Below are 11,275 nucleotides of genomic sequence, written 5' to 3'. Positions count from 1 at the left end.
AAAACTCATGTTTTTTACAATTATTCAGCGTGTATTTTGTGCTACTTTAAAGGACATACTGGCTAAACACACTTTCGAGTGCCGTACAAAAAACTCAACGTACAAAAACGATTACCGACTAGCTTAAAATTCTGTTCAACAAATACGAGTACACGGATTGCAAATACAACGGCGGACCGACTACTTGTTCAGTCTTCTCTTGGCAAAGATCTGGTAGATGCCCAGGCCAGCGGATAAGGTGCCAATAGCACCCACCTGCAGGGTGGACAGCTTGCCGCCCCACAAATATCCTTTCGGCAGCGTGCTGACGGCGTGCACAAAGTCGAGTGAGATCCGAACGATGGACACCATCTCCAGGCGGTGCTTGGTCAACGTTTTCACATCCAATCTATGGATTTGGAAGGTTTGTTAGCTTTTATTGGATGTTTTCGGCTGACGACCACTTACTCGTTTATATTATTCGTTCGGTTCAGCTTTTCCTGATTCAGTGAAAAATTCCGCATTGTCCTAGAAGATGCAATTTAATTTGAAAATTCAAAGCTGACGATTCGAATAATTCTTCTGTACCTCATGAGGTTCAGGTACACCGAAAGCACCCAGAATATGGAGTTGACATTGTCCCAGTTATCCGCATTCTTGACATCCACAATCTTGTGCTCGGCCAGCCAGCACACCTTCTCGATGGGATAGTAGAGCAAATCCACAATGTTGGCCGTCACTCCCAGCACTTGCATGACGCGATCGGGCTCATTCTCGCCCAAGCCATACTCCAAAGCATATTGGATCATGGGTATGTCGTCGATGAGACGCAGTGTGGCTCTCGCACCTGAGATCCTTGAGCTGGCGGTGGCGTATCGCTTGGCTAGTTCCGGATTCCGCTTGGCATGGTAGCCAGCCACCAGTTTGGCACTGTAGCACAATGCCTTCATCACCTGAAATAGGTATTTAATTTCATATATGTAATAATTGTTCTGCGCAATTCGTTAAGCCGTGTGTTTGCTCTATCACGAGAGTTGGCATCGCTGTTTACCTTTGCCTCTACCTGACCCCAATCGCCAGTCAGCCCTGCAATTTGTGGAATTGCTTGGTTGTCACAAACAGATAAAATACTATCAGCGATAAAAAGAATACAACGAATGCCACAATCATCTCGTGTGATGGCCGCCAGTGGAGTGCTCCTGGTCGTCCGTCCTGGCCGGAATGAGTTGTGGGTGGTTTCATTGTTTACCCATTAATGGTTCAGTTTGCTTGCTTTGCCATCAATGAATTAGTTATGCAATTCGGAGGAATACTAATGTCGCTATACGACTAATTTATGTAAATATCCTATAGTATTTCCAAAGTTCGTGACCACCCCATTCGCTGTTTACAGCCACATAATATATTATATTATATTTTCAAATGGTTATCAAGTATAACAAATTATTTGTTCTAATTAATAAATCTAAAATACTTTGAACAATATTTTATCGTATTCAAGGTTCGATTTTTCTATTAAAATAGAGATACACTATACAAGATTCCCTCTTTGTCTGCACTGTATACACCCCTTGTAGGGGTATATAAACTCGCGATGGTGGAAATGTGTGGATCGCGTGTCTCCTGATGGGCGGCAGTCCAAACAAACCTTTCGTTCATAACGAATTATCCGCTTTATCTGGTAGCGGCTTAAAGGTTTGCCGGCTATAGTATTGAGCATTATCTTGACTCGATCGCCGCCGAACTGCGACTGATAAGCGAAAAGCGAAATACAAAATCCATTGCGAATCAGAAAGAAGTAAGGCAAGGTCCAAACTGCTGTGGCTTCCTTGTTCGAGACCCAAAGACCAATGCCAACATCGATGCAGCAACAACATGGAAACCTGTTGGTTCAGTTTCGATTTCAAGCGAGCCCCTCAATGGACCAGTCCAAAAAGGAAATAGAAACCAGTCAAAATGCCACGATGCATTTTTTTAAATTTGCGCATACGAATTGGGAAAAACACTCGGTTCAAACGTAAACAAACAGGTGTGTTTTCAATTAATTGGAAATTTACTCGGCTGTGCGGCTCTTCTATGTTACCTTATCTCGCCCGCCATAGGAATCGATAATATCACAGAACTCGTTCACAAACTTTGTCGTGGTGCCCATAATGGCTCGTTTTTTGAAGACCAGGTACTGTTTTATATCACGTAAAAACTCGAACTGAGATACCGCAGCGAAAATACAAGAAATTGTCAAGAGCGCTCGGGAATCCAACAACACAAACAGCTGACTTTCTTCAGTGGTGACAATAGCCAAATAAACTAGCTAAGAATAGAGAATATAATAGAGCTAAAAATAAAAAGCTAGTTAATATAAATAAAATATAATATAAATATAAGTTAAAAATGTAAAAATAAATTTAAAATTAAAATATTTCAATATCAATATTGTTATAAAAGAGAAGCCAAATAGCCATCACTGACGAAAACAATTTTGAAAGAACAGCTGTTGCAGCCGCTTAAAATCGATGAATGCACATCGATAGGACAACCCATCTCCGCTGTCAGCACTATAATCGAACGCATATCGGACGCACTGCAGGACGGGATCAGGATACGGAACAAAGCGAGGCTAACACGCAACGATGAGCCTGCCCAGCGCCAGCAACCACGCACATGCTGCATCGCCCGTCTACAGCAACAGCAATAACAACAAGTCGAGCGCGAGCAGCAAAAAGACCTCCTCCAAAAACGATTTGCTACGCTGCGCCGTGGGACTCCTGCTGAAGCAGAAAAACTACGTGGTAAGTGAATAATCTTCAAATATACAATTCCTCAGAGTGTTCAAATATTCAAACCCGTAGAGCAACGAACGATTTCGGCGGTCGGATTTTTTGCTGCTGCAAAACAAACAGCAGTTTGCTGTCAACAAAATGCTGGATACGGATTTGCACGGTGGCAATAGCTTCACCTTTTCAAATGTCCAGGTTATCACCAACAACCAGCACACTGTGGACCAGCAATTTGGTCGGTTTTCGCAGTTCGTGGAGGCCCAGGCCGAACCGCTGCGTCTGGAAATGAAGCGCTTTTATGGACCCATGCTGTGCCACTTCTATCTGGATCTGCTCAAGGCTCGCGAACCGCGTGGCGCTGTGGAGTTGTTGCGCAAATATGCTCACTTGGTGGCCCCCGTGGATATGTACGATGCACCACCACCTACCAAGATCAACGGATGCTCCACTACGGCCAATGAGTCCACTTTTAACATACGCTTCGCAAAGGAAGCCCAGGACACTGGGGACACGGAACTGGACTACTTTATGCGCCTGGTGCAAACCCTGAGTGGCTACACACGGCTGGAGGCAGCAGAGTCCGATGACACAGTGGCCCATTTTCGATCTTCGAAATACGAACTACATACTACAGCCGTAGTTGTTAATAGGATATGCGCTTATCTCCAACGACGGGGCCACGTTTTAATTATGAACCTACTCTACACCTGGTTGCATGTCCATATAGTGGAGAATGAGCAGCGCGCCTTTAGTGAGGATCACCTGCTTGGCTTGACGGATGACCTGGAAGGTGAGGATGGAGAGGACGATGTTGTTTCCAAACCAGCAGTAACCCTTAATACCCGCGGAGACATAAGACCAAGCAAATCCCTCACTGAAAAGTCGAACCGAAAACGACCCGCTGAGGAGCCAAACATTATGCTAGAAACAGACATCAAACAGGAGGTAGAAACGGATGAATCTGCAGAGCTTAGTAAATTACAACTGAATATAGACGCCTGCTTGGACACCCTTAAATCGGCCACTGAACAGATACTCAAGTCTCAGGTGGAGTTGCCGCGATTTCTCAGAATCAGTGAACGTTCTCGGGGCCTCACCTCCGCCCATCTGGATCCCAGTGAGTGCCACATGTTAGCCGGGTTCGACAATTCTGCCGTACAGCTGTGGCAGTTAAACCAGAGCTACTGCCGCGGCAAGAGCTTCTACAGACGCTATCCGCAAAAGCGGTGTCCCTGGGAGCTGAACAATTGCGCGAATCAAGAGGAGGAGACGGATGAGGACAGCAGCGATGAGGATGTCAAGTGCTCTGAGGAGGAGAGACGGGAACGCAACAGGGCGCGACATTGCAAATATGCTGATAACTCCTAGTAAGTTCATCTTCCAGGTTTAGTATTGGTTTTATTTTTCAATTTTTAATCAACTAAAGTTTTTTTTTTCTAATTAGCAACGAATACGGCGGATTTCAGCTGCGAGGTCACACAAAAGGAGTCACCGATGTGCGCTTCTCCGCCCACTACCCACTCATGTATAGTGTGTCCAAAGACGCAACCATGCGGTGCTGGCGTGCCCACAACCTGCATTGCGCCGCCATATACAGAAGTCACAACTACCCAATTTGGTGCTTGGACGAAAGTCCAGTGGGCCAATACGTGGTAACGGGTTCCAAGGATTTGAGTGCGCGCCTCTGGTCGCTAGAGAAGGAACATGCGCTCATAATTTATGCCGGGCATACACAGGATGTTGAGGTTGGTTTAACCAAAAATGTCTTTGAACTTTTAGTTATATATATTTTTTTTTTCTGACAGTGCGTTGCGTTCCATCCGAATGGCAACTACATAGCCACAGGATCGGCAGATCACTCCGTTCGCCTGTGGTGTGCAACCAGCGGAAAATTGATGCGTGTCTTTGCCGACTGCCGTCAGGCGGTGACCCAGCTGGCGTTTAGCCCAGATGGAAAGATGTTGGCTGCCGCCGGAGAGGAAACGAAGGTGCGTATATTCGACTTGGCCGCCGGAGCACAGCTGGCTGAGCTCAAGGATCACTCGGCGAGCATTAGTTCTCTTTCCTGGAGCACGCACAATAGGCACCTGGCCACAGCGTGCAGCGATGGTACCTTGCGATTGTGGGACATCAAGAAACTATCGCCCATGAGGTTAGTTATATTTGTGGAATGGAAACGGAGCAATTTGTTAATATTGGTAATGATGATTTATTTTGGTTGCTCCACAGTGACAACAGTAGTGCTGGAAGCTCATCATCAGCTACAACGAATCGTGTGCTTACTGTCAATAGTTCCTGCCAGCGCTTGGTCGATGTTTTTTACGGGACCAGCAAGACGCTCTACTGCATCGGCACTTAAAGAAGACGGTTGAAAGTTCAGCCCGAATTTAGACTTTCTAGTGACGACTTATGTTTGAAAATAATTTATTTTGTAATAAGTTGTATATTATTGTTACTATCGTGTGAAACAATTCTTTATATAAATAATTCTTTTGATTTAACAATCCTGGTAGCTTTCTTGTGGAATAAAACGAGTTGGTTACAGTGTAATGCCTTTACCTGCATCGTCTACTGGTCACAGCTAAAGAATGTCTTTCAAAACGAAGTCATGGCATAAGTAATGAGTGGCCAATTTCCACAAAAGTTGAAAAATGTGTAACTATTAAAAATAAGACGAGCATTCGAATCGAATTTCAATTGTTGAAGTGATTTTTTTTAATATATTAACATTTTACCCAATACCTAAAAATGTGCAAAACTAAATAAATCTAAAGGTAATATAGAATTTTTTGGTTGAATTTAATTAGCGATGCATTAAGAGACATTTTACTGTTCTTCAATAATTTAGGTAGTTTCATATAGGTTTAGGATTGTGTAAATACATTTATATACAGCTTGGAACCTCTATGATTTTGGACATACGCACAGCCCTTTTGAACAAAGAACATTGAACTTAATTTTTAAATAATGTTGGAGTGATCAGCCTTCTGATCGTAAGTTACATGCAATCAATGAATTGAACAACTATAATCAAATATCATAACTTATGTAAATGAGCTTGTCTACGACCCAGCGGGATGCAACAAAAGCTTTATCTTTATCCGGTTGGCTTAAATATAGTGACTTATACAGCGTAATAAAAGAGGGCAGAACATGAATAAATAATAAATAGCATGCATATGCTACGCATGCCGACAGCAGCAGTCTGATTCCACAGCGCACTGGGAAGTAGAAGGTCTAGTATCACAATGTCACTTTATTCAGACCTGAAAGTCTTTGCCAATAAAGTTGGAAGGTAATCCCACCGTGAATGCCTAATAGATCGAGGTTGCTGCTACTGCTGCTGCTTAAGTTGTCGCTGAAGAAGTTGAGTATAAGATTGTAGCTATAATGAGTAAGCGCATCTATCGTTTGAGACGTCCGCGCATAAACTGCAAGGTCTTCGCCATTAGAGGTGCCTTCTTCGATCGCGCTGGTCCAGCCCCTTTTCAATAAAAATTATAGGTAAATTTAATTCTTAACCACAATCATTACAATACTTACCCACTTGGGCCGTGTCCCTGGCAGCGGCCAGCACACGTAGTCGGGCATCGCCCACCTTGGCTGCATTTGGAGTCACGCTGGACAAGGCGGCCACTCGGGCGGCTGGAGTGGCAATTAGCTTGCCCTTGGTGCCATATTGCTCTTGCTTGCGCTGCACACTACGCGGCGGCTTCACCATTGAGTCCACAAAGGCCAATTGCGTCTTGCGCACAGGCGCCTCGCTTATCTTTTGCGATGCCTTGATGCTCTCGGCCAGAATGCTAAGTTTGCGATCCTTTTCCTCTTGGCAGCGCTAGAACGAAATTTTTGTGTCAGCTTAGTTTAGTTTGCATTAATTTAGGGTCTTTGCGTCCCTACCAAAAACATTTCGCGCCACGTTTCCATCTCTTCACGCCGCTGACTGCGACAGTGACGTTGGACATGCTGTTGCCATAGGACATCACTGTCATCCATTAAATAAGGATTGTACTCCTCAAAGTTAAGCAGCTGCTGGGGGGTAGCTCGCTCCAAAACGGGACGTAGGACCTCAAACGGAACGCCACCCGTATACTCCAATGCTGAAAAACAATTAAGATGGTTATTTACATTCGATATGACCATTAGTAAGATCTTACCATCAATATTCTTTTGCAGCACGCGGGTGCAGAGATCAAAAAGGGAAGGGACCTGCAGGATTTGACCAGTTCTCACACCCGAATAGATCTTGGTGCTACAAAGTATAAAAAGTTGATATACTTTGTGCATCACATTATAATATCCTAGCTCACCGCATAGTTTTGGAAGAGATGCCCTGCGCTAGAGCTTCTGACTCATTAAAGTATCGTGATGCTTGCGCCTTGTGTGAGCCACCCTGGTTAAAGACGACGTCCATAACTGTCTGATTTAATGGCATGGGCTTGTAGTTATTGGATATGGTGGGAAGTTCTAGTGCAATGTTTGGATCCAAGGGCTCCAGCTTAGCTGTGGATGCCAACAGTTCGGGTTTCTAAAGAATAAACATATGTTACCACAACTTATAAAAATGAATTTCTACTAATTACTTTGGAGGTCGGTCGACTGCTAGTTGAGAGTGCCTCTTTAGATGACCCAGCAGTCGTAGGTGCTGATAGAGCTGACGAGGAAGGGGCTGCAGTTGGCTTGGCGACAAACTTGCTCTTGCTGTTGCTGCTGCTCTTCTTGCTACTTATGGGTATGTTTAGCAGACCAAGAACATCGTCAAAATTTGCGCCCATGCTGGAGTCAAAACCATCAGCGGAATCTTCCTCAGATTTCGATTTAACTTTTGGTATCTTTGCTTTTTGGGACTCCTCCTCGTGGCGTGGGGGACTATGGGAGCGCTTTGATGACTTGGAGGACGATGATTTGTGTTTGCTCGACTTGTCTTTGACTTCCTTTAATTCACTGTGAGAAGTTTTGTCCTGAAAAAAAAATGCATAAGAACAATAACCACTTTTGATCAAGAGGAAAGCATACCTTTTCGTGCTTGCTTTTGGTGTGTTCGCTCTTGTGGCTCTCGGATTTGCTGCTCTTGTGACTGCTGCTGGATTTGCTGGAATCCTTTGACTTGTGCTCGCCATTTGACTTCTTTTCTTTGTGCTCCTTAGCTTCCTTCTGACCCTCCCGATCTTTATCTCTATCCTTGGATTTATCGTGGCGAGAGCTCTTGTGCTTCTTATCCGAGTCAGACCTACTCTTGGAGTGAGATCGGCTGCTGCTGCTACGCTCATGCTTGGTGCTCTTGGCATGCTTTGACTTGTGCTTGCTGGTGTTCAAGTCCTCGCCGCTGGATGAGTTGCCGCCCTTGTTCTCCTGGTCGGGATCCTCGTCGCTGGACTTGGTCTTGCCCGAGTCCTCTTCGTTATGTATGGCTGTAGGCGTAGATGCGATCGAAGGGTCCTCCTTCGCCACCATTGCCTTCCACTTGGTTACCAGCGTCTTGGCCGCCACGCCAACTTCCCCGCTGATCTTGCGCAGGGCATTCACCGTCTTGCCAATTCCCGTTTCCTGCAGGTGCTCGAATTTGATCGGCAGGTTGAACAGCTTGGTGATGCAGTGCAGCAGCTGCTCGACGGGAGAGCAGGTAGCGAAAGAGGTGATTAAGAAAGATTAGCAAAAGACCGTGTGAGTGAAAGGTCAGCGGAAAAGAAGAGCGACTTAAAGTCGAGAAAAGTGACCTTGGCGGAGGTACATATGTTTGCGAATTTCACAAGGTTAAGTAAGGGAAAGCCAGCCAGGTCAGGTACATAGGGGTGATTAAATGGTTAGGAAAATGGGGGACTTGAATGATAGGAAGGCAGTAAGCAGTGGATCAAAAGGGATGCGATGGCGGTGCCAATGAGGGTAATAGCTCACCCGTTGTTCGTCCTCGCCGTGCTTCTCAATGCTGCGCTGGTAGTGGCGCACCACGTCCAGCAGATTGCTGGTGGAGGCCATCGCGTCGTCTCAAAGTATTCCACGCAAAATGAAATGAAAAAAATGGCACGCAGGCAGACTTTGTCGTCTCTTCCCGTTTTCTTTTTCTCACTTTCAGTTTACTGATTTTTTTTTAGGGAATCCAGGTAAACACACACGCACCCAAGGGCAAACACACGCACACGCACAAGTGCACACACACACGCGGAAAAGCCTCTGGTCGCGAGGCTCTAAGTTATTTTCAATAGCATTACGGGCCTTTATTATAATACATTCGATTTTTGCTTTTGCCAGGCCAGCAGCGTTGGAAACTAAATGAGATTTGCTTTTGACGGCGTGGCGCTTGTCAACACTGGCCAAACAGCTGTCGGCCAGAGTTGCTCTACGTCACAGTAGGCTTGTACAAACATTTAGTGAATTCAATCGTGATAATACAAATAATTAACATGTCCAAATCATCGATACACACATTAAATAAAATCGAATTGTAAATTACATTTGACTACCAGCAAATACTTTGATCGTGGTCTCGTGTCGTGTGGCTACCCTGGTCACAGTAGTTATCGGATATCGATTTTCCTTGCAACCACTGTGGCGTCTATTTGGTTTTGTGTTTGTGTTTATTGTTTGGCGCCGTTATTGGTTTATTACTGACTGTTACTGAGTGCCCACGATGTCCGACGACGACTGCGATATATTCAGTGCTGCTCGCAAGCGGATTCCCGAAATAGGTTAGCTTTAAACTGCAGAAATCCAAGTTTTTCCACATACCTTCGCTTTTGTCGTCTTTATCAGCTTTGCCCAAGAATCCTTACAATCTTGGCAATGATTCCTTCTCCAAGGAGGTGGACTACGATTTCATTGAAGACCTCCCCAAGAAATCAACTAAAACTGGCAAACGAAAGAACCCTGCAGCGACGCGGAAAAATCCACCCAAAAGTCAGGATGATGCTTCGCCACCAAAACAGGCAGAACATAAGGCTGTGGAGCCAGAAGAGGATATGAGAACAGAGCGCTCCCTATCACCGGTATCCCTGTTGATATTGGAGATGGAAAAGAAAAATGGCCAGCAATCGGATGTGGAGAAGCACGCCAAAGAAAATGACGTTGGTCCTGTGGCCAGACGCACACGGTCATCGTTAAATAGGTCAGAAATGGCGCCACCACCTGTTTCACCGACTGTGGAGGTGCCCACACAGACGAAACCAAAGAAGCGCGGCCAAAAAAAGAGAACATCTCTAACAACCACAACCAGCAACTCTGCTTCGATGGAGGTCTCATTGCCAAGCATTGTAGGTGTATGTTTGAAATTTCGAATAGAGATCTTGGGTATTTTCTAATCTCTTCATATTTGTAGCAGAACAATGAGCACATTAGCAGACGGTGGACGTTGGCCGAAGTTGCAGCCCGTTCCAAAGTGGTGGACAGTATTGATCTGGTATCTGCGGTCGCTCCCCGAGTGGAGGGATTTGTAAGTCCCTAGAAAGAAGTTGTACTATTCAATAAGGCTAATATTATACTTATTTCTTCACAGGTTAATCTAGACTCTGAAGACGAGGGTGAAAAGGAGGCTCCTCCTGTCGTAGAGGAAGAAAATATTTTTGATAACGATAATCCCACAATAGAAGTAGCTTTGTCGTGGTAAGTTTTAATATATTTATCCTTTTTCGTGATTAATATAAATATTTTTATGCAGGCTTGGCGAGATCCAGATTTATAAATTGCGGCAGCACCAAAAGTTTAAGCATCTGTTCAAGGAGTTAGCATCACGCAATGGGATAGATGAGAATGATATAACGGTGGATATGTACTATAACTTCGTTGGACCTGAGGATACGCCGCACAGCATTGGTCTCAAATCATTTCATACGCTCAGTAGGTGTCCTCTATTCAGATATATATTATTATTTGAAAATTTCTCAACTATTTAACAGCTGGCCATCCAACAAAGAGTCACAATAATAACAACGTGGCTGCTAAAATTGACTACAATCCAGAAGCTCTTTGCCGGAAACCTAAGAAGTTTCAAGTTAAAGTACAGGCGGATAAATGGAAGCATCCTTTGGTGATACCCATGAAGAAAACTGATAATTTCAAAATCATATTTATTAAGTGTGCTGAGGAGTTGAACTGTGATCCCCGAACCATTAAATTGTTGTAAGTACTAAAAGCTGGAAAAAGTAGAGACAATCCACTGAATTTGAGGTGATTTCAGTTTTGACGGTGACTTGTTGGATCCAAATGATACGCCCAATAACCAGGATATGGAGGGCAACGAAGTTATAGATCTTAAAATAAAGGCTTAAATTTTGAGCAAATTTATCTATTCTAGCCGAAAAATATTTTTAAAAGAAATTATATTAATGTTTTGTTTACGATTAGTTAATTGCTGTGCAAGATTTATTTTATTATCAAATGTTTCTATGTATGATTGAATATTTCTAATTTTCTTTGTACTTTTATTTGTTTCATTTGGGATGATTTAAGGAATATATTATTTGTTTTTCTACATTGCAGTCACAAAATTCCATTACATTGCGTACAAAAACAACAAAAGCGTATTC

At 44.1% G+C, this 11,275-nt stretch overlaps 4 protein-coding genes across 11 annotated transcripts; 2 read left to right on the top strand and 2 right to left on the bottom strand.

The window, feature by feature from the left end:
• Positions 1-6: 6 nt before the first annotated feature.
• Pex11c (Peroxin 11c) lies at positions 7-2,244 on the bottom strand. Of its 2 annotated transcripts, none has more exons than NM_142880.3 (4): positions 2,063-2,244; positions 568-932; positions 448-507; positions 7-388 (listed from the first exon to the last, which is right to left on the bottom strand). In NM_142880.3, exons 1-4 carry the CDS (start codon positions 2,129-2,131, stop codon positions 181-183), a joined length of 702 nt encoding a protein of 233 aa, NP_651137.3. In that variant the 5' UTR covers positions 2,132-2,244; the 3' UTR covers positions 7-180. The 2 variants fall into 2 exon arrangements, with proteins under 2 accessions (NP_651137.3, NP_001247263.1); NM_001260334.1 differs by lacking the exon at positions 2,063-2,244 and adding an exon at positions 1,628-1,729.
• Positions 2,245-2,521: 277 nt separating this feature from the next.
• On the top strand, positions 2,522-5,539 carry wda (will decrease acetylation). The gene is made up of 5 exons (NM_142879.3): positions 2,522-2,768; positions 2,829-4,123; positions 4,201-4,501; positions 4,562-4,908; positions 4,986-5,539. Exons 1-5 carry the CDS (start codon positions 2,610-2,612, stop codon positions 5,113-5,115), a joined length of 2,232 nt encoding a protein of 743 aa, NP_651136.1. The 5' UTR covers positions 2,522-2,609; the 3' UTR covers positions 5,116-5,539.
• On the bottom strand, positions 5,538-9,046 carry EloA (Elongin A). Of its 2 annotated transcripts, none has more exons than NM_170061.3 (8): positions 8,652-9,046; positions 7,773-8,360; positions 7,340-7,717; positions 7,067-7,284; positions 6,914-7,008; positions 6,657-6,856; positions 6,300-6,591; positions 5,538-6,240 (listed from the first exon to the last, which is right to left on the bottom strand). In NM_170061.3, the coding sequence occupies exons 1-8, from the start codon at positions 8,730-8,732 to the stop codon at positions 6,161-6,163; spliced, it is 1,932 nt and encodes a 643-aa protein (NP_732846.1). In that variant the 5' UTR covers positions 8,733-9,046; the 3' UTR covers positions 5,538-6,160. The 2 variants fall into 2 exon arrangements, with proteins under 2 accessions (NP_732846.1, NP_651135.1); NM_142878.4 differs by having other exon boundaries at positions 8,824-9,046.
• An 85-nt stretch (positions 9,047-9,131) lies between these two features.
• Rad60 lies at positions 9,132-11,166 on the top strand. 6 transcript variants are annotated; one of them, NM_001170227.1, is made up of 7 exons: positions 9,132-9,442; positions 9,507-10,003; positions 10,069-10,182; positions 10,246-10,352; positions 10,408-10,586; positions 10,646-10,868; positions 10,927-11,166. In NM_001170227.1, the coding sequence occupies exons 1-7, from the start codon at positions 9,385-9,387 to the stop codon at positions 11,015-11,017; spliced, it is 1,269 nt and encodes a 422-aa protein (NP_001163698.1). In that variant the 5' UTR covers positions 9,132-9,384; the 3' UTR covers positions 11,018-11,166. The 6 variants fall into 6 exon arrangements, with proteins under 6 accessions (NP_001163698.1, NP_651134.1, NP_001262869.1 ...); NM_142877.1 differs by having other exon boundaries at positions 9,507-10,009; NM_001275940.1 differs by having other exon boundaries at positions 9,309-9,442; positions 10,072-10,182.
• The last annotated feature ends 109 nt before the right edge of the window (positions 11,167-11,275 follow it).

The sequence above is a fragment of the Drosophila melanogaster genome, chromosome 3R (assembly GCF_000001215.4).
Source record: "Drosophila melanogaster chromosome 3R".
Lineage (NCBI taxonomy): Eukaryota > Metazoa > Arthropoda > Insecta > Diptera > Drosophilidae > Drosophila > Drosophila melanogaster.
The sequence above is the reverse complement of the archived record's forward strand: the minus strand, read 5'-3'. Positions and strand labels throughout refer to the sequence as shown.